The sequence below is a fragment of the Eleutherodactylus coqui genome, chromosome 3, assembly GCF_035609145.1.
Source record: "Eleutherodactylus coqui strain aEleCoq1 chromosome 3, aEleCoq1.hap1, whole genome shotgun sequence".
In the NCBI taxonomy this organism is placed as follows: Eukaryota; Metazoa; Chordata; class Amphibia; order Anura; family Eleutherodactylidae; genus Eleutherodactylus; species Eleutherodactylus coqui.
This window is the reverse complement of record NC_089839.1, coordinates 52,947,123-52,969,333: the sequence shown is the minus strand read 5'-3', so window position 1 is coordinate 52,969,333 and position 22,211 is coordinate 52,947,123. Positions and strand designations below refer to the sequence as shown.

Here is a 22,211-nt window from a genome sequence, read left to right as displayed (position 1 = left end):
GAGCTTGGTTTTGGTGTTGTATTTTATGTCATGAGCTTGGTTCCGGTGTTTTATATATGTACTGGGGTTAGTCCAGGCTGTATTTATAATACTGAGCTAGGTTCTGGTTCTATATTCACATTATGAGCTCGGTTCTGGTATTGTATATATGTACTGAGATTGGTTCATGCTGTACTTATGCACTGAACTTGGTTCTGGTGCTGTATTTATGCAATCAGCTTGGTTCTGTTACAGCATTTAGTCATTGAGCTGTTCTGATACGGGTATGCAGCTATTTTGCTTCTTTCCGCAGAAGTAGAATACAAGTAGACTGCCTATTGATGTAATATATAAAGTTTTATATAATGAAGGTGGGCGCAACAAAAAATTCCAGCCAGGGTGCCATCTAACCTAAGGCCGACACTGCTTTGATTTTAATGACACAAGCATGCAGATGAGAAATAGATTTCACAATTTTTTTTAGCCATATGGAAAAATGGATTAAAATGCAACTATAAGATATTGGCATGATATTTATCAACAATGCAGTTCATGATCACAGATACAGTTTACAGGTAAACAGCGGTGCCTTAAAGATGTCACAACATAGGGTTAATAGGACTGGGTCAAAAAAAAAAAAGAAGTAGGACCAATAAGAATATTTTATATATCTTCATCAATGGGAAAATGTATAGAATGCATACAATATAAAAAAATATAATATCAGGGAATTAAACATATGCACTTAAAATAAGATAAGGGGCGAAATTTTTTTTTAAAGAGGAACTGAAGGTTTTCGTTTGATGAAGATATACAGTGTATGAGCATCCCGGTCCTTTAGCGGTAATTACAGTGGCTGAACGTGATCCCCATAGCAGTAAAACTCATTAAGGAGGAGAAAACAGAGAGGCATTTCACTCACTGGGAGGTCTGTTGGCTGACAGGTTTTTGAAGTGGCTTCCTTTTATCACTTCTGCAGAGAGTCTGCCAGTGGTGGCATTATAAAGCAGGCCGATGAGGATTTCGGGAGCCACTCCGTGGACCAGAGATTGACAGGACGAGGTGCTCTCTGTGCATGACACTTCTGACATACTCATCTGGGAATCACAGCCCTGCAAACAGAAAGAAATCATATAGCAGGTCCTTGTGCAGAACAAACATAATGCTATGTGAGATACACAAGGAGGGAGATGACAGTGTGCTCTGTGCCAGGACCGAGTTCTAAAAGAGTAATGATGGCCTCATACGGGACAGCTATCATCTGAGTAGTCGCTTGAAAAAGTCGCGAAAGCATAGCCGCGACTGCTGTTTGTGAGCTTTTATAATTGTTCAATTTTGTGATCGATGAACAAATTGTTGGGATCGTTCACACGAGGCAAAATATGATTCATCAACTAGTTAGGGTGTGTGAGATACTTTGGCGGGTGTAGACCTTTAATTTCAAGCCTTCCCCCAACACACGCTCATTGGTTGCTGAGTCCACTGCATGCACATATATACGTGCGAACGGTCTCTGAGTGAACACTTGTTGCTGTGAAAGGAACAGCATTGAGTGTTTTGTTGAAGGCCAAAACAACGAGAGACCAAAGCAACGAGAGACCAAAGCAACGAGAGACCAAAGCAACGAGAGACCAAAGCAACGAGAGACCAAAGCAACGAGAGACCAAAGCAATGGGAGACCAAAGCAACGGGAGACCAAAGCAACGAGAGACCAAAGCAACAAGAGACCAAAGCAACGGGAGACCAAAGCAACGGGAGACCAAAGCAACGGGAGACCAAGGCAACGTGCGTATCTCCAAAGACAAACCCCAGCCCAAGAGTGTAAACAAAGTGCTTTCAAAGAACTGTGCCATTGAGGACCACTTCCACATATTGGTGTTTCAAGGGACCAATGAGAGTTAAGTGGGAGGGCAAAATGTTTTAAAAAAGGTGGGAACCAATCAGAGTTTGGCGGGAGTGCATACTGAACAAGCACAAACCTCCTTGTAAAGTTGTTGAAAGACAACCATTACCTGTTTACACCAGACGATAATTAATCAACCAGCGACTATTTTTAGGTGAGCTGAACCGAAGTGACTAGCAACTAGTGAATGAATTGTCACCTGTCAGCCAGTTGGTGGCCATGTTCAAGCGTAACAACTGTTGCTTACATTCGCTCTTTTGAGCGACTATTTGGATGATCCAAAGCCACCCTAAAATGTCAACGTTCAAAACAGCGGGCGCATTAATACTGGTACATTATATAAATGGGGCAAGAGTATCTAACTCCTAGAGAGCGCTTGTTTTCTTACATCCCAGGAGCGGCACCACTTGTCTTTTGCGAGCCACAATAATAGCAAGTCAGGCGTGTCAATAGTGGAAGAGTAGAAGCGTATGGTGCAGCCAGTATTTTATATCTATACCTCTGTCCATAACTTCTCACCCAGTACTAGTGTTGAAGATGATAGTCCTTATAGCTCCATATAGTAGTGCCAAGAAGAAATATTCTCACCCTATGGTCACATAATCGCTACCAACACAGTGGTATCTCCTCAGGTTTATTCACACTTTGGGGCAAATGAATGTGGCGTACACAGAACAAAGGTGCCCACACAGTAATAACATCAACCTAGTAGGCCCATACCATTACATTCACCATGCTTATTACGCATATTATTATGCCTATCGTATATTAATTTGAATTATACATTAGTGCCCACAGAGTAGCTGCCTATGCCTAGACATATATAACATCCGTAGCAGCGCTCAATAAAAGGTACCATCCAGGCACCAATCACAGTGCCCATACGATACAAAAGATGTATCTCCTCTATGGAGGCAGGCATAAGCAGAAGAGACACCCTATGCAAAACAATATATGGTCCCCTAGCCTGCTATCAAGAGTTAAAGGGACTTTTCTGGTTAGTTGATGAAGTTGCATTGGATGGTGAAAACTGAAAGATCGGTGGGGTCCGACCACTGGGACCCCCATAATCCTGAGAATGGGGGACCCATATACCCCCTTTTCCCAATGCAATATGGATTTTGCCCATTATCCCTCATGTCAAAGTGAATGGGCTGCTGGTCGTACATGTGTGGCTATTGCTTCATTCATTTCAATAGGGCAGATAGATGGCGAGAGCCATGCTCTGCTATTTTCGTGGAAGTCAGAGCTTGCAGACTCATCTCCACAGTTCTCTATAGCAGTATTTAAGTCGTTAAATGCCCATACATATATCTATGAATATTAATTCTGTACTATACTTACGTTCCTCCCAGGAACTTCAGAGAGAGGTCATATGACAGTGTTTTTGTACTCTTAACTTTACTGCTGAGGACTAACAGGACCTGAGCTGCCTGTTGATTGGCTGATGAACTATGTATAAAGGGCAAGCTATGGTTTGACGAAACAGTTTCAGAGAGCGCAGAGAAGAAAGACTCTGCTAGTGAGAGCTGCAACAGAGCTGACCTGCAGCGGGACTTGTGAGATTCTGCATATAGGGTTGGACTGTTTTTTGCAGAGAGCCTTGTGAAGAGTGAGCTGCCTCAGAGCTACTGGAGAGCTGGGTTTTCCTGTTCCACAGAGAGAGCGCAACTCGGATTCCTAGAGTGGCGCTACCCAGCTAGCGCAACATGAGTAACACATGGAGATCTTCCGATTGTCCAAGGAAACATCAGGCAATTACTGACTGCAAGCGCTGAGCCTTCATGGGGAAAGAGACCACCAGTGAGAGCACATAGACAGACAGCCAATATCCGGATATTTAAGTTTTGGTGGTGTGTAATCATTAGTACCATCGCCCAGGCTCTTTGCCAATAAAACAGATTATCACAACCACCCCTGTGCTAATAATTTGTTCATCAGACAGTGACTGTATATTTCAGTTCGTGGATTTAGTCATTTGGTTAATTGAAGTTCCTGCAAGAATATGTTTCTTCAAAGGAGACTCCTATTTTCAGCCAGCATCTGTGGAGCTATTTATTCCTGGTTGGGTTAACCATTTATTGACTGTGATAATTCTATAGTGTGTGCACCGTACTAAGGACACCCTGTTCATACGGTACGGACTGAATTATAGTTTTAATTGAATGTTAGTAAGCTGTTTCCATTGTAGTCAAATAAAGGCTGTCTCACAGAAGGCTATGGTGAAAGCTTATTATGTGCGCGTGTTTTGTGTGCGTAACATGCTGTACCAATATCCCATGTTGCGTAAATTACACTAGCAAGAAGTCGTGGCATGTTCTATCTTCGCACGTATTTCGTGCACATACACGCCAAGATGGGACATGACGATGAGCGGTACGCAGCCAGTACGCAATTTAATTGCGTTGACTTCCACAGGATACAGTGCAGAAATGTAGAGGCAAGTGAATATAAAAACTACATTAATTCTGTAAATATTAAAACCAATCGAGCTGATAATAAATCCAAAGATGCTATAATACACCAAATGTGGGGAAAAGTGGGGAGAGCAAATTAGAACAGATGAACTTGATGGATTGCTTTGTAGTTAGACCAACAGCAAAGATACTGAAAGTTCAGGATAAAGTGACATCCTCTCTAGAGTTGTTCACTTTTCTCATTTTTTCCATCTGGTCCAGACCGCCATACAGATTTCTTACAGCCAAGACTTGTCTACCTCTGTCAGCTCGTCACTGCCCAGGCTGGCTCCGCTACAAAGCAATCCATCAAGTTCATCTGTTCCAATTTGCTGCCCCTGAGAAATTTCTGCAGCTAGCCGTGCCCTAATCCAGCCAAATGGAGGAAGAGGCCTGGCCTCAAAACACGTTTTTCTGCTGGCTTATAATTTCATCCAATAAAACATTAAAATCTACTTTCACGTACAATTGTTCTTCAAAAGTGTTACATCAGTAGTAGAGATGAGCGAACGTGCTCGTTTAGAGCAATTACTCGATCGAGCATCGCTTTTTTCGAGCAACTGCCTAATCGGGCGAAAAGATTCAGGGGGTGCCGGAGGTGAGTGGGGGTTGCGGAGGGGAGAGAGAGGTCCCCCCTGCTACCCCCCACTCCACCCTGCAGCCTCCCGCCTCCCGGAGACCCCCGAATCTTTTCACCCGAGTAGGCAGTTACTCGAAAAAAGCGATGCTCGTTCGAGTAATTGCCCTAAACGAGCATGTTCGCTCATCTCTAACTAGTAGTTCTACCCAATTTTCTTCACCAGTTCTGCACCTTGTTCATATAGGCGCTACTCTGGTTTGCAGTGCCGCCACACGGATCTCCAGATTTAGAGTCATTCAGTCAGACCGATGATCCCTGACTGTTCTACTCCTTACATAGGACTATCAGTCCCTGCATCTCCCATGAGCAAGACCCTAGATACTCCTATTCATATAGTAGCCTTTGCATACATATAGGACCTTGCTATATCAATGTATAAGGAACAAACCTGATAACTGATAACTGAACTATCACTGTTCTGGTCCATGCATTTCAGCACAAAGACAAACCCCTCTCCCTTTCTGTTTTTTTGCAATCTCTTCTGAACAGACTGTAACAATATAAGTTGACTGCCCAGTCACAGCTTTCATCCAACCAGGTCTCTGTTATTCCCACTATGTTGTAGTTTTCCTCAGACATTATTACTTCTAGTTCATCTACTTTATTGGTCAGAGTTCTAGCATTAGTCACAATAACAATTAGAAGGTTTTGGTTATTTTTTATGCTATGCGTATCCCTACTAACTATTTTGCCAGGTAAAACTGTACTAACCCCTTCTACCACTTCACCCCTATTTCCATTATTTAGTCCCAGTCCACTGTCAACACTGTCTTCCCCTCTATCTTTCTGGTGGCCCTTCCCTCCCAGTCACTAGTCTAAACGCTCCTCCAACTTTCTATCCATCTTCTTCCCTAGCACAGCTGCACTCTCCGCACTGAGATGGAGCCCATTCCTACGGTTAAGCCTGTAGCCGACAGCAAAGTCAGGCCAGTTCTTCAAGAACCCAAACCCTCCTTCCTACACCAACTGTGGAGCCACTTGTTTACCACCCTAATCTCCTGCTGCCTTTCTCATGTGACTTGTGGTACAGGTAGTATTTCCGAGAAAACTACCCTGGAGGTCCTTGCCCTAAGCTTACATCCTAGTTCCCCAATATTGTTCTTAAAGACCTTCTATCTACTTCTAACTTTGTCATTGGTGCCAATGTGTACTATGACTGCTGGATCCTCACCAGCTCCTTCCAGTAATCTGTCAACCCGATCCGCGATGTGTTGTACTCGAGCGCCAGGAAAACAACACACCGTTCAACAATCCTGGTCTTTGTGTCAAACTACCTTGTTTGTCCCCCTAATAATTATAATTCAATCTCCCACTACCAGGACCTGCCTAGCCTGCCCTCTGCTCCTATTCCCTTTCTTAGTGGAGCAGACATCCTCCTGGCAGCCAGAGGGCATGTCGTGCTGCAGCAGTGCTAACCCTGTAATGGCATCCACCTCATCTGCCAACTTTGCAAACTTGTTGGGGTGTGCCAGTTCAGGACTAGCCTCACTGTATCTCCTCCCTCTACACCTCCTTCTGTCACCCAGCTGGCTGCATACTCATCCTGCTCTCCCAAACAACCATCCACCCCCACATCTACCCCAGCGAGTGCCTGCTCGGTGAGTCGCAAACTCCTTTCCACGGTCTCAATGGATCACAGTGTTGTAAGCTGCTCATTTAGATCCAGGATCTGAGCTTCCAAATGTGCAACATGCTCCCATCTCGTCCAGCAGTATGCACCCTCGACCGGCTGTTCAAGGACCGCATACATGGCACAAGATGTACACTGGACGGTATTGTCAATCATGGAGCACATTCAAAATTGGGATCCTACAGATCAGATGAAAGCAGTATAGGCAAAAATTCAAACAGATAAATAATAATTACATACAAATGACTTCCAAAGTCCCTGACTCCAAAATCCCAAATCACACTTACGACACAGTACAGTTATGTCAGCCACGCACACTCACTTAGGTTTTTGGATAATATAGCACTCAGCTGTAGCACTTCTGTTCCTCCTCTGTTTGGAAAGTCAATATTAACTTGCATGCGATGCGTTCATGTGCTGTCCCACTTCTTCTTCTGAACTCTGATATTGGGGCCCTAGTTAGTGTAACCCGTTGAGACGAGCACCATTTGCAAGTATTGTGTAAGTGTGGCCACCTAATAGTATAGATAATATTTACTGTAGTTATGTCCTCCTTTGCCAATTTCTACAGTCCAAGATCAGTATCAGAGAAGACAGGTGGGCCACAAAGGACCCAAGATGTGTTGTGCACCAAGACAGTGCGAGGAACCTACAAATCGAATAACAAATAGGATTCTTTTAAATATACACTACACTACCCAAAGTAATTGGACACCTGAGCAAGAATCAGAAGTAGTATTTATTTCCATATGTTAATACTTAGTGGGGCTCCTTTGGCCCTTATGACATCAGATACTCTCTGTGGCATACTTTCTACGAACGTCTAATAGACTTCAGCTTGTATTTCTCTCAAAGAAGATGGACACTATTCCTATTTCCTGACCTTATGTTTCAGTTCATCTCAAAGATGTTCAGTAGGGTTCAGGCTGGGACTCTGTGCAGCCAGTCCAATCATAGAACATCCATATCCTCAAACCAAAGAAAAAGAGTGTTGGATTTGTGACAAGGAATGTTGTCTTATTGGAAGTATGGCTGGCCATTCCAAGAGTATTACCACATTGTTGGCAGCACATTATTGTCTAGACCTGTGTTCCCCAACTCCAGTCCTCAGGGACCACCAACAGGTCATGTTTTCAGGATATCCTATAGTAAGAGCACCTGTGGCAATGTCTGAGGCACCGGCAATAATTACATCACCTGTGCAACACTGAGGAAATCCGAAAAAAATGACCTGTTGGTGGTCCCTGAGGACTGGAGTTGAAGAACACAGTTCTAGAATGTCAGGGTACGCCTCCATGTTCATGGTTCTTGTCACTACAACCAAAGGACTGAGACCATGCCACGTAAAATATCCCCAGACCACAATGGAACCTCCGCCGTACTTAACCTTTGGCACAATACATTCAGGTAAAAGGTGTTCCCCAGGCCTCCTCCACACACAGGTACATCTATCTGATCTGTAGAAGTAGTAGTGTGATTCATCACTCCATAGAACATTCTTCCATTGCTCGGGTGTCCAATGACAACGCTCCTTGCACCATTGTAGATGGGCTGATGCATTGTACTTTGTGATTGATGGCTTGTTTGCAGCAGCATAACCCATATCTCCAATAGCGTGCAGTTCCCATCACAAACTATGGCTGACACCTCCAAGGATCTGTATCTTCTGGAGCATGGTTTAAGACATGTGCCTTGCTAATAAGACACAATCAATTCTACTGATAGAGGTGTACAAATACGTTTGGTAGGACAGCGTACCTATAAATCTTGGTATTTTGCTAAATTGTATCTATTGCAGCAACACAGCCTATAACAATATGCCATGGAGAACTGATACTGTAGCTACAGTGGATGCCCAGTCTTGGCCAGTCCTTTGCCAGTCTTTGCAGTCCAAGATCAGTCCCGTGAGGATAGGAAGGCCACAAAGGATCCCAGATGTATTGCACTCCGGTATAGTGCCAAGAATGTATAAATGGTATAAGAAATAGGGTTCTTTAAAACCTGCCTATGAATCTTGATATTTTGCTGACTTGTAGGCCTCCCCTTGCTATAACAATACAGTATGGATCATTTTTACTTTTAATATGAGTCACAAATTCTAAACAACCAGCGCTTGTCTATCACCTGACATTATGTTAGACAGGTAGAACAAAGGAGGTGTCAGTCACAGCCGGTGTTATAATGACTCCGTACATATGATAACCCTGGACAGCTGAGATCATAATTTCTGCGGTTGTGTTCCTTGGAAACAAACAATCATTAGCACATCGGAGCCGATGCTGCCAACTTTTCCAACAAAAAGTCTTACGATGACGCTCAAAGTTTCCTATTGGGTAATCTTTGGATCGAAGAACTCCTATAGTCTTCATGTAGTCTCAATACTTTGCTAATTACCGCTTACTGTACTTTCGCCATGACTTGATCGTTTTGTATCTTATTACTGGTATCTGGTCGGTATTTCTTAGCTGTGAAACAAAGCAATGTCTTGTAAGCTCAGTGACATGTAGAGCTTACAAGAAAAGCCTGTCCACAGGGTGCTGGGCTTTATCTTGCCTTAACATTTTCCATAAATTATTCAGAGCGTGCCTTTTATTTAATGTGGCTACTAAAATCCAACTGCCTACACACTCCGATTAGAGAGCAGCTTGAATGTCACAAAGCCTCACACCACAAAGCCTTTAGTACTTACTAAGGAATATATGGCATATGTTGTGGAATTGCATAATGACGGCGAAACATGGGAAGAGATTGGATAGTAATGAAAAGCTGCGTTGATGATTACTGTTGGAATATGTAACATTTATGTAGGGTTTTATAAAACCCATCGTATTTTCCGGCATATAACACGACGGGGCGTATAAAAAGACCCCCGACTTTTCGTCTTATATGCCGGGAATACAGTGTGAAAAAAAAGAAATCAATACTCACCTCCGGCGGCGCTGCTGCAGGTTGTTACTCCCCACAGCCATTCAATGACGTCATGTGATTGGCTAACGCCAGACTAAGTTAGCCAATCAGAGCATTAGCTTTCTGGAGGCGGAGCATTCAAGCCCCGCTTGCAGAAAGCAATGCTCTGCTGGCATGCACAAGTGAGCGACAGGCTGCAGCAGCGCCGCCGGAGGTGAGTATTGATTTTTTTTTTCCCACTGTATTCCCGGCATATAAGATGAAAAGTCGGGGGTCGTCTTATACGCCCCGTCATCTTATATGCTGGAAAATACGGTAGGTTTTATAAAACCCTACATAAATGTAAGAAGGTGAGTATTGAGGTTTTTTTGGGACACTGTATTCCCAGCATATAAGACGACCTCCGACTGCAGAGCAGATTTTTTGGGGTTAAAAGGTTGTCTTATACGCCGGAAAATATGGTATTTAAATACATGTTCAGGACCCTCATCTCCTAGGCCCAATGCACAAATACCTACCATAAGCATGCAATGTAAAAGCCGGTTTTCATGTGCATGAGTGGAAATCAATTGCCATTTTCCGCTCGCGAGGAGAAAATCGCAGCTTGCTCTATTTTGAGCCGGATTCCGTGCGGACGGCTTCCATTAAAGTCAACGAAAGCCATCCAATCCTCGGCCCATCTGCAATTCGATCGCGGATCGGCCGCTGATTCCGCAAAAAAGCAGGGGTTTAAAAAAAAGAAACTCCACTGCGCATGTGTGGCGGGGCATCCGCCGATTCTTCCGCACACATACGCAGTGAAGAGAATAGAAGACCCGGACAGGTAAGCAGAAGACCCAGACGGGTACGCAGGGGTCCCTAGCCAGACACAGGGTTGGAATCTGCTGCGGGATCCGACCTGGCTATGTGCATTTGGCCTTAGCCATAGCAAAGAATAGTTACAAAGAGTTCTGCAGGACTTGTAGTTATTCTTCTCTGTCATCCTTCTAATCCACCGCTCCCATTTTCGGATGTCCAAAATGGCCGATGCAATCTTTAAACTACCTAATCCCAGAGCTCCTTACTATCAGGCAAACATTGAGCTATGAAAAAGACCCTTACACTGGGGAACTTTACAGGATACGGACCTTAGGTTTACTATGAGTGTAATGTCAGTATCTAGAAAATCTGGAAATTTCATCATTACATCTAAGTTCACTAAATATATTTGGTCACCCTTAGAAATGTAGGTATTTGTGTCATGGCCTGTCACCATGTGCTCTTGGTCATAGCGATGTTAGGCGCTTGATAGGAGCACAACTCTGTGTTCTGTGCACACATATTATGGCCCCACCTCTCTGAGGGCACCAGTTATTATCTCTACTATCTTCAGAGTGGTTTTAACATGCATGCATCCAGTCAATCCTAAAACTACCTAATCCCTACTGAGCATTAGTAGTGCTGGAATACTAATACACTATAGATGCTCTATAAGTGGTTAGAGGATGCTCACATGATCAGCACTGGCAAATCAGAGAGCAATGTACAGTGTGCATTAGGTAGTTAAAAAACTGCTGCAGCTACCTTGGAAGGCTGAAAATGGGGTGTGAAATCAGTGGATAGGAAGGACAGAAAAGAAGAATGACTGCAGGTGATATATGCAATACCCCTCCTGTGCCGAGACAGAACTTTGTCCTGAAACTGCAAAGTTGCTTTAAAGTATACCTAGGTTGTCAAAAAGTTTTCTAAAATAGATTCTCCTATCCAACTCATTTGCCACTGTTTGCACTGTTTCCTGTTTTAAGTTCTGATTTTCAAGTGGTCTTCCCCATTTTTCTGTAGCCCTGCTTTTGTAACCCACTTTCATGCAGTAGGTGTGTAGCAAATCTAGCATTCTGCCAGTATTTCACTGTCCTGCACTTCCTTGCCATGACTTTCCATGCTGCATTGCACTGTCTGTGGTCTAATCAGCAGGGGAACAGTCTGAATGCCCGACCCTCTGCTCTCCCAGGATTTGGGCCAAATGGTGAGTAAACCCAATATAATATGTACACACACACTTTTAAGGCCCATTTACACCAGCAGATGATCGCCTAAAGATCGCTCAAACGACAGTTTGAGTGACAGCTTTGAGCAATCATTTTACATAAATTATTAATTGGTATTTAAGTAGCTACTTAGCTACTTAAATATCAATCAAGTGTGCAAATGAAGCCTTCCCTGAATGCAGTTAATAGCTGGAGGCTATTATCTGCGCTCAGATCCTTTGTTCTCCACAGGGAAACAATGCTATCAGCACTCCCCTGTGGAGAACGACTGATAAAAGTGAACCACCGATTTTTAGGTTAGCTTGAATTTAACGATCAGCTAACAGTGCCCGAAAAACGGATGATGATCGCTAAATCGATCGCCGATTAGCAATTTTTTTTTGCTATCATCACTCCATGTAAATGGGCCTTTACATACACACCTCCAGAAGAGGCAGAAATTGTGGAGATCATTGTCACCACACCTGCAGAGCTGTTATCCTGCAGCCTCTGAATGTACAGTAGAGCCCCTGTGAAGGTAGCTCCTTTCCCCATTGCTAAGGAATCGTCCCTGGATTCTTGACACTAAACAAGCTTTGTCTACAACGACAGACAGAGGATTGCAGAGAAGCTGGAAGACCCCTAGTTTTATTAACTTCAAATGTGATTCTGTGGTAAAGCAACAATATTTTTATTGCAAGTATATTACAGAAATCATGAGACTAACCCAAGCTAGTAGATGAGCACAAGTTGTCTAAAAAGTTAAGGGCCATTTGCACGGGATGATTATCGTGCAAAATTCATTCAAACGAACGAATCTGCACGATAACCGCCGTGTCTGCATGCACAGCCATCATGCACTATTCGTTTGCAGTTCGCTGGTCGCTCACTTTCAACCAACATAAAAATCATCACTGGATTGCGGTCTTCTCGCTGAGTGTAAATGCTCCCCGCTCAGAGCTTCATATAGCATGTGAAGCGCTGTGCAGTAAATTGGCGAGAACCCAGCAACAATCTGCCTGTCCAAACACTCTGCACAAGCGCTGAACAACCTAGCGGTGACGTCAGGACTCATGCAGTTGTTCAGTCGACAGTCGTCCCGTGTAAATGGTACATTAGTGGTGCCTAGAGATGAGCGAGTATACTCGCTAAGGCACATTACTCGAGCGAGTAGTGCCTTAGCCGAGTATCTCCCCGCTCGTCACTAAAGATTCGGGGCCGGCGCAGGTGACAGGTGATTTGTGGGAGCGGGGGGAAGAGAGGGAGAGAGAGATCTCCCCTCCGTTCCTACCCGCTCTCCCCCGCCGCACCCCGCCGGCCCCCCAATCTTTAGAGACGAGCGTGGAGATACTCGGCTAAGGCACTACTCGCTCGAGTAATGTGCCTTAGCGAGTATACTCGCTCATCTCTATTGGTGCCCATTTAAATAAACAATTGTTGCGTTTCTTCAGACCATCTAGGACTGACCTTTTTCTTCTGACCACAAGCAAGGCTGAAAATTCACATCAACCAATTCAGCATTAAGCACCCCCCTCTGAAATTAAGCCGCCATCTTTTTCTGTTTAGAAGAGAAACAAGTAGACACACATAGCGCAATCAACTCCCAGCTGGCTAAAACTCCATGCAAAAGGTCTTTAGTCATACAAATGGCAATACAATTCATGCATTTAATGACCAAATCAAGTCCTTTCAAAATCAAGTTGCGGGCCGGTGCCCTTCTCTCTCTGTATGAGTGCAAAAGCCACGAAGACAGAGTTGTCGGAACAACGATTATAAATACGTCTTATATATTGGCTCCTGCGGCATCAAAGGTTATGCCCCAGAAGAAGCTGGACTAAAGGCAAACCTCGAGTCGGAGATGGAGACTGGTTTCCAAAAGAACTTGATTTGATTATTTAATGCATCAGTTTTATTGCCGTTCGTATGAATAGCAGTTGATTGCACTATGTCCGTCTGATTGCAGTTTAATTTCATCGTGGAGGTGTGGTGCTTAAAGGGGTTTTATCATTAATAGAAAAACATTTCCAGTAACTGGGCCCATAAAATAAAAAAAAAATAGAGAATACTCACCTCTCCTTGGACCCCCAAAGTGGAGCTAAGCGACTCATATTGCTTCAGAGCTGGCTTCCGAGTAAACAGACAGGTGGGAGCATGTGACCGTTGCGGCCAATCAGGGCTACAGCGTTACCGTCGGTTCTCCTGGCAGCAGCCACTCATATCCTGGGTGCCATGATGCCAAGTGTTTGGGGATGTAATGCTGTGGCCTTTGATTGGACGCACCAGTCACATACTTCCACTTGGCCGGAAGCTGGCTACTGGGCAATGTGAGCTGCTCAGCTCCACTTTGGGAATCCGAGGAAAGGTATTATCTATTTTTTACTTTATAATGGGCTCAGCTGCTGGAAAAGTTTTTATATTTATGATAAAATCCCTTTAATGCTGAATTGGCTGGTGTGAATTGTGAACTCAGATGGATCAGATGTGTAGCCAGTGGGAGTTGGGGATGTCAGCTTAGGTTCAAGGTGGGAATATTCTGACTTTCATCCGCTATGCTTCAAGGGAAAGATGAACTAGCTAATGAGATCACTGGCTTGTAACCCCTCACAATAGCACTTGGTCCACTTCAGGTCCAGTCCAGGTATGCCTCACTGCTGGTCTCCATACACAAAGGCTGGCAATAATCGTGCAGTTATCAGGTGTCTATGCTGCACCAGTGGAGTAGGGATAAATAAGTCACTTAGCCCTCTGCTCCTGCTCAACACTCATGGATCGCGCAGTGTTTTAGTACTGGAAATAGCCAGTGGTGAGCTGGCATTACCGCGTATGGCAGCGATAGTGAACTGACCATGACAGCGTATCTCGTATCTCTTGTTTCTTTTTTTTATTATTTCCCACTATGTCTAGTGTTTCCTTTTGGGGACAATCACTTTGCTTATAAGTAGGGTTCCCAATGTCCGGAATGGCTGTGATTGGTGTATCGAGCGCCAGCTCTGATTGGCTGAGCCAGCTGATACTCAGCGGCCTCAGCCAATCAGAGCAATCTCTTGCTGAAGGTGGGGATTTCAATCCTCGACACTAGCAATAGATGCTTTGTCGGCCATGACAAGTGCCCGGCAGCCTGCATGGACCTCTGGAGAACAGCGGCAGGGACCCAGACAGCACCAGCTAGGTAAGTATTGATTTTTTCTTTTTGGTAGTACAGCTAGTGCTGAAAAGGCAGCGGTAACTGCTGTACAAAAACATCCGTGTGAGGGAGGCCTTATGCTGTGCTGGCCTCGTATAGATAAGTCCAGCACGGTTGTAATAGGGTGCATATAGGGCAATTTATTTGCGCCCATAAAGGCTGTGTAAGGATTAGCCTTGCACAGATGTAACAATTTGGTAAAATTCAAAATCTCATACTTTTCTTTTACAGTCACGTCGCCCATATTTTGTTAATTTAGGTGAAGAATCTAATTAAAGCTTCTTCATGGCATGTTCAAGATTTTTGCGATTTTATTAGTTTACCTTTTTTGGTCATTCTGATCATAGCTTTTCTTTTATGATGGTTTTTCCATAATAGGTCTAATAAGAACCAGTCCATTATCATTATGTTTGATCGTGATTCTTTGTAAATCCCCCAACCTGTACTCCAACTGTTTTGATATCCAGCCTGGTTTCCTGTCCTTTGCTAGTTTTTGCCCCCTTTTAACATTCTTTGCTACTCTGCTTCAACTTTGCCTAGTATTTAACTATGTTCCTGCTACAATTTTTGACACAACCCTCCACCGGTTAATCGTAACTTGACTAGACGAAAACAAGACCTTCGGTGGTATTGCAACCTCTTGCAACTCTACGCTGCTTTTGCCTCGGCTCCACCAACATTAGCCTGAGAATCAATAGCCAAACCACCGTGCATCAAAACCAACGGACCCAAAAAAGAGTTGTGAGAAAAGGGGATAAACTTGCGATCTGGCTTAATCCTGTTTCTTAATATCAGGCCTTCTACCATGTCCAAAGTAAGCCTCAGGCCAGTCAATGCTACGTCAAGAGGAAGGTTCGGCTTCATCCAATGCATGGTAGTCTTAAGTCTTTGTCAACATTAAAGCTGAAAGGCATCAATTCTTTCCATGTTCTGCTTTTGCATCCGGAAAATCCCATCTAATGGGGCATCATCACCTTAGAAGGCTGTTTTCAGGTCCTTCAAATGCCGATGTGTGCCAAATTTTATATTACGGCATAAGTCTACGTTGAAGGCGAGAAGACGTTTCAAAAATCATCAAAGGAGCGAGCCTGTCTTTATGTAATAATTGGATTTTTTGTCTTAAAAAACACTCAGCTCCGAGAGTCATAGAAGATATTATGCCACCATTACAACCGGTTCTGCCGTCGGAGGCGACTGTTATGTGTTTCAAACAGCTGCTTAAAATACAAATCAGATTGCTAAAGCTCGTGTTTTGTATGCGCCATAATCTGACACTGCATTATTCATACATAAATCAATTATAGAAAAAAAATGGATTTGAATGTAGGACGGGGATACAACAATGCGAAAAAAATGTTCTGCGAATGTGGAATTAAATACAACACAAAATATAATCAGATAAATAAAATATATACGCGTATAAACACTCGGTGGCAGCACCGGTGAAAGGTTCATACAAAATTCATAAGAGATGTAGAGACGAAGAGGAGAAATAAACGGGGTTAAACGCATTGTTGGAGAAGATCTAAAGTTTATAATTCACCAAAGAGGCAAAAGAATATCCAATATCTTCCGCGTGTCATCTTTAAAAGTGGCCGGAACAGAACGTGATAGCAAGACCATACTGGACTAATTGCAAGTAACCGGTGCGCCGATCCTATTGAACTTTGTTTTACCGTAAAGCGCAGGTGAAGCGGTTGTTTATGGATAAGACATGTCAGAAGAGCAGCAGCACTCAACGTCAAGTAGTTGCTAATAAAGCAACCAAAAATGTAGGTTGTATAGAAAGAAAGGCATGTATTGCATGTATATTATTGTCCCTATATAAATCCTATAGAAAATCCCTTCCCCTGTGAAGGATGATTTAGTAAATCCTGCACGGAGCAGGGAGATGGACCCGATGACCCTGGAGGTCCCTTCCAACTCTACCATTCTATGATTCTAAGTTATCCCCCTATGCGCAGGATAGCAGATAACTGGCTGATCGGTGGGTGTCTCACCTCTTCCAGTCTTGAGTATGGGGTCCCGTGTCCCCTTCTGCCTGCTACTACAGGGGTTGCTTCTACCCTTATAATGACATTAGAATGAATGGAGGGTTGGCCGAGCATGCAAGGTCGGTACTCCATTCATTTCAATGGAGCTGATGGAAATACCGAGCGCTGGCGGTAGTTCCATTAAAAGTGATAAAGTGTCAGCATAATTGCAAGACCAGCGCTCCATTAAGTCTTAATGCAGGGGGTACAGTAAGCCCACTGTGAGGAGAAAGGGGGGCACGGGACCCTCACCCCGAATTTGGTACAAATTTTATCCTTTTACATGGAACAATTTGCTCTGGCCGACGAGCGCCGAATAATGAGATTAATGCTCATCTACTATGTCTTTACACACACCAATTTAGACTCTATTAAGGACCATTTACATGGGTCTATTATAGCTCAAAATCCGTGCTGGGGTCAGTAGAAGTGGCATCTCCCAAACAACAAACCGTAAGTGAGATGGGCCTCTGGACAGACTTTAGGACTGTAGGTGTGCATACCGATAGGATTAAAAATACCTAGCCAGAAGGCCTGCTACAGGGAACAGAACTGAGGAAATAGGACTGTTCATCACTCGAACTTCCATTCACGAACTGAGATATTGTTGCAAGGTGGAAAGTGCAACAGCGGTTCTGGTAGTGTGCAAGCCGTAGGTGAAAAAGGCATTGCGAGTGTGTTCTGCAGGCTGAATCCCTATGGAACCATAGCGATGGAGGTAGAGTGGTAATGACATTGCTGAGGCCTTAGTCACAAGGGTGTTTTTTGCCGCGATTTGCGCATGCGTCGGCCGATTTTATAAAACCATAAAGCCGACCCCATTGAGAACATATAGTAGACAAATCATTCTTCTCTGCCACAGCTGTAGCAGCTGTGGCAGAGAAGAACGATGTTTGCCCATTGAATTCAATGGAGCCGGCAATACAGCCGGCTCCATTGAAAGCAATGGGCTGCCGGCGATCGCGGGATGAATTGTCGGGAAGGGCTTAAATATATAAGCCCTTCCCTGCAATTCATCCAGAAATGTGTAAAAATATAAAAAATGTATACTCACCTTGTCCCGGCAGACGGAGTTCAGCCGCGGCCGGCGGCAGTTCTCCTGAACTGCTCAGAGTAGTATTCAGCAGCCGGGGATTTAAAATCCCCGCCTGCTGAATGAGCTGCCTCTGATTGGTCACAGCGCTAAGCCAATCAGAGGCAGCTCTCACACCCATTCATGAATTCATGAAGTGGTGTGAGTGAGAGCTGCCTCTGATTGGTCAGGCTGTGACCAATCAGAGGCAGCTCATTCAGCAGGCGGGGATTTTAAATCCCCGGCTGCTGAATACTAGAGGGAGCAGTTCAGGAGAACTGCCGCCGGCCGCAGCTGAACTCCGTCTGCCGGGACAAGGTGAGTATATATATATATTTTTTTTACACATTTCTGGATGAATTGCAGGGAAGGGCTTATATATTTAAGCCCTTCCCGTCAATTCATCCCGCGATCGCCCGCAGCGCATTACTTTCAATGGAGCCGGCTGCATTGCTGGCTCCATTGAATTCAATGCGCTGGACAGCTCCGGCCCGTTTCTATTGAAACGCGGCTAGGAGCAGTATTTTCGGGCGATTTTTCGGCCCCGGTCACGCGATTTGCGGATGCGCATCCGTCATGCGATCCGCAAATCGCGGGAAAAAACGCCCGTGTGACTAAGGCCTTAGAAGGTATAACTGATTAATAGTTGATAGCACATTGTGATTCATAGGGAATCTCCACAATTGCTTTTTCGTTATCATTTTGTTGTTCACTTTCATTTTTGTGTTTACAAATAGATATTGTACACTTTGGTTACTCCATCTGCTGCATCGCATCTTGAATCCTGACTCATTCTACCTCCACCTGCAACATACGAAGGGGGGCAAAAGAAACAGGAATTCATTTAGTAAAACTAATCTGTTTGACTATTTTGAAATTTGAGTCTTTTTCATAGTATTCTCCATTTGAAGCAATGCATTTGTCCGAATGTTTTTTCCACAGCTCCAAGCTTTTTGAAACTCATCATTATTGATGCCTTTTAGGGCTCCTTCCCACGGACGGATTTCCGCTGCGTAGCCCACAGCTATTAGGTTCTATTGAACCTAATAGCACAATGCTCACAGTGCAGAATTCCATCGCGGAATTCCGCCCCGTGAATTCACCCGTCCTCACCCACGGCATGCTCTATTTGCCGCGGGTGTACGTGCGGACGGCTTCCATTGCAGTCAATGGAAGCCGTCCGTCACGCTATCTTCCGCTGTAGCACAGCGGAAGATAGGGTGAAACCGCTTCCCTGCCCACCGCCAGCCGCGTCATGTGCTTTATTGCGCATGCGCGCCGAAGCGTCATGCGGGACGGAGGAGGTAAGTATTGGGGTCTCGGGGGGCGCTGTGACGGGCTCCGCCACGGAATTCCGCGTCGGAGCCTGTCACGGCCGTGGGAAGCCTTAGTACTTGTAGCTTTTTTTGTTTCACCTTTAGGGCTCCATAGGACTTTCTAATGTTTAAAAACGCATCACGTGAAAACTTGCAATGCGTTTTAACATTAGAAAAACCTATTGACTTGCGTGTTAAACAAATGCGCAAGAAAAACGCAAGCGTGCATTAGGGTGCCTTCACACTGGCGCTAAAAATCGCATGGCTTTTACGCGATGCGAGAGTGAGTGAAAACGCTGAATTATGAAACCAATGATTTTCAAATGGTTTCAATGGTTTCCTTCCCATCTGCGATGTCACTCGTGCGATTTTAAAAAATTAAATTTGAAAAAAAAAAAAACGCACTGCGCATGTCCATGACATCATGAACCAGTGCCTATCGCAGCCCGTACGCAATCTCTGCCAGCTCTTTTGCAGGCACAGCGTGGGGGCTGTGATGAGTACAACGCTGTGAGGCTGGCAGCATTGTACTTATACGGCCATGTGACTGAGCTCTAACTGTTTGACCCTGTGTTACAAATTCTGACTGCACAATTCCTCTCACATCAAAGAAACCAATGAGCATTGTTTCCACCTTCGACTTCACTTATTGTATGAATCAACTAATGCAAAATAAGCGAAAAACTGAACAACTTGTAAGAGAAAAAAAATCACTGGAGCTGAATGCAACCTTCCCCAACAATATCGGCAGGCATACTGCTTTAGAAGGGCTCTGCAGACATTCACCTAGCAACTGAAACCTTACTAGTACAACCCCATATACCTGATGAAGGTTTCTGTTTCTTTTAGGTAGAAACTAGAGATGAGCGAGTATACTCGCTAAGGCACATTACTCGAGCGAGTAGTGCCTTAGCCGAGTATCTCCCCGCTCGTCTCTAAAGATTCGGGGGCCAGCGCGGGTGACAGGTGAGTTGCGGCGGGGAGCGGGGGGGAGAGAGAGATCTCCCCTCTGTTCCTCCCCACTCTCCCCCGCCTCTCCCCGCCCCCTGCCGGCCCCCGAATCTTTAGAGACGAGCGGGGAGATACTCGGCTAAGGCACTACTCGCTTGAGTAATGTGCCTTACCGAGTATACTCACTCATCTCTAGTAGAAACCCCTTGTGTATGAATACGTATGAAATTCATTGGACTCATTTCCAAAATTAGCAAAACCACTAAACCATTTGGCATGAGTGACAGACCACTGAAGTCAGCGTGACTGTCACAATTCCCTGCTGCCTGCAGCTGAACCAGTTTAGGGGACCTGACCAGTTCACCTAAAAGAGAGGAAAGGTACACATTTTAACAAACAGTGGCAGAAATTATTGAATATATTAAAGATCCTTTTAGGCGAACTGATTGTCATTTGAACGAGCGGGTGACGTCACCGCTAGCTCGTTCACACTCGTGCAGCCTGTTTATACAGACAGAAACATACGTTGGTTCGTTCAAACGAGAATCAGTCAGTCGTATAAGTGACTGATGTTATAGTAAGGATATATTTATTCTATTGTATATAACTCCCAACACGCCTATATATTTTGGTATATCTTCCTTATTAGTAAATAGCAGCTAAATGGTTAACGTGTTCAATATTATACCCTAGAATGTATTGTATTCACCTCCTATAGTCCTTTTTCACGAGAGGGGCCTACATTCTGATAAGAGGAGCTGCTAATCCCCCCACCTTTGCATTCCTTAAGCCAAGCAGTGATATTAATAAGTTTATTCTCCATTAGTTTTGTTTCTCCTTGTTTCTTGGAAATCACGTGTTTTAGTAGTAGCACACACCTTATGGCATTAACATATGTGAATCGTTAGAAACTAGAACCTATCCTGAGATCTTATGACTTTAAGGGCATGTATCTCTACTGTTACACAAAATGACGTATCCAATCAGATGTAAATACGATTACCCTTCTGTACACTCCTCTTTTGTGATGCAATGCTTTGTCTGTAAAAAGCTATGTTACTTCCTGATAAAGAACTGAAGTATATTGCCTTCGATACAGTTCTGCGTCCTTAGCTTTATCGGCATGCACGCCATTCACAATTACAATTTGGAGCAGACAGTGAAATCAAAGGGACCCATTAGGGTTCCAATAACACAGAGAAGGACTGAACGAGCTCTGTTTAAACTGAACGATAAATGAACGAGCCAACAATGGTTTTTCTGCCTGCATGAAACGTGAATGATTCTCATTCGGTCATTGACTTGCGTTTAGATCGAACGATTCTCATTCACTTTTGCTTGTTTGAACGCTTTTTTGAATGATGGTCGTTCCATCTAGAAGCACCTTTATACAGACATTCTGTTTTTACTCGAATCTCCGAAAATAAGCTTAAAGACAGATTCAACGAGATGGACTTGCTGATATATACACTACCGTTCAAAAGTTTGGGGTCACATTGAAATGTCCTTATTTTTGAAGGAAAAGCACTGTACTTTTCAATGAAGATAACTTTAAACTAGTCCTAACTTTAAACAAATGCACTCTATACATTGCTAATGTGGTAAATGACTATTCTAGCTGCAAATGTCTGGTTTTTTGTGCAATATCTACAAAGGTGTATAGAGGCCCATTTCCAGCAACTATCACTCCAGTGTTCTAATGGTACAATGTGTTTGCTCATTGGCTCAGAAGGCTAATTGATGATTAGAAAACCCTTGTGCAATCATGTTCACACATCTGAAAACAGTCTAGCTCGTTACAGAAGCTACAAAACTGACCTTCCTGTGAGCAGATTGAGTTTCTGGAGCATCACATTTGTGGGGTCAATTAAACGCTCAAAATGGCCAGAAAAAGAGAACTTTCATCTGAAACTCGACAGTCTATTCTTGTTCTTAGAAATGAAGGCTATTCCATGCGAGAAATTGCTAAGAAATTGAAGATTTCCTACAACGGTGTGTACTACTCCCTTCAGAGGACAGCACAAACAGGCTCTAACCAGAGTAGAAAAAGAAGTAGGAGGCCGCGTTGCACAACCTAGCAAGAAGATAAGCACATTAGAGTCTCTAGTTTGAGAAACAGACGCCTCACAGGTAC

At 44.0% G+C, this 22,211-nt stretch overlaps 1 protein-coding gene across 1 annotated transcript in view; it reads right to left on the bottom strand.

Annotated features, from left to right (window-relative positions):
• The window catches only part of SYT14 (synaptotagmin 14), a 196,056-nt gene that overhangs the window by 9,810 nt on the left and 164,035 nt on the right, over positions 1–22,211 (bottom strand). Inside the window, exon 7 of the mRNA XM_066595594.1 lies at positions 902–1,091. Coding sequence (XP_066451691.1) covers positions 902–1,091 — 190 coding nt within the window. The remainder of the gene's footprint in view (positions 1–901; positions 1,092–22,211) is intronic.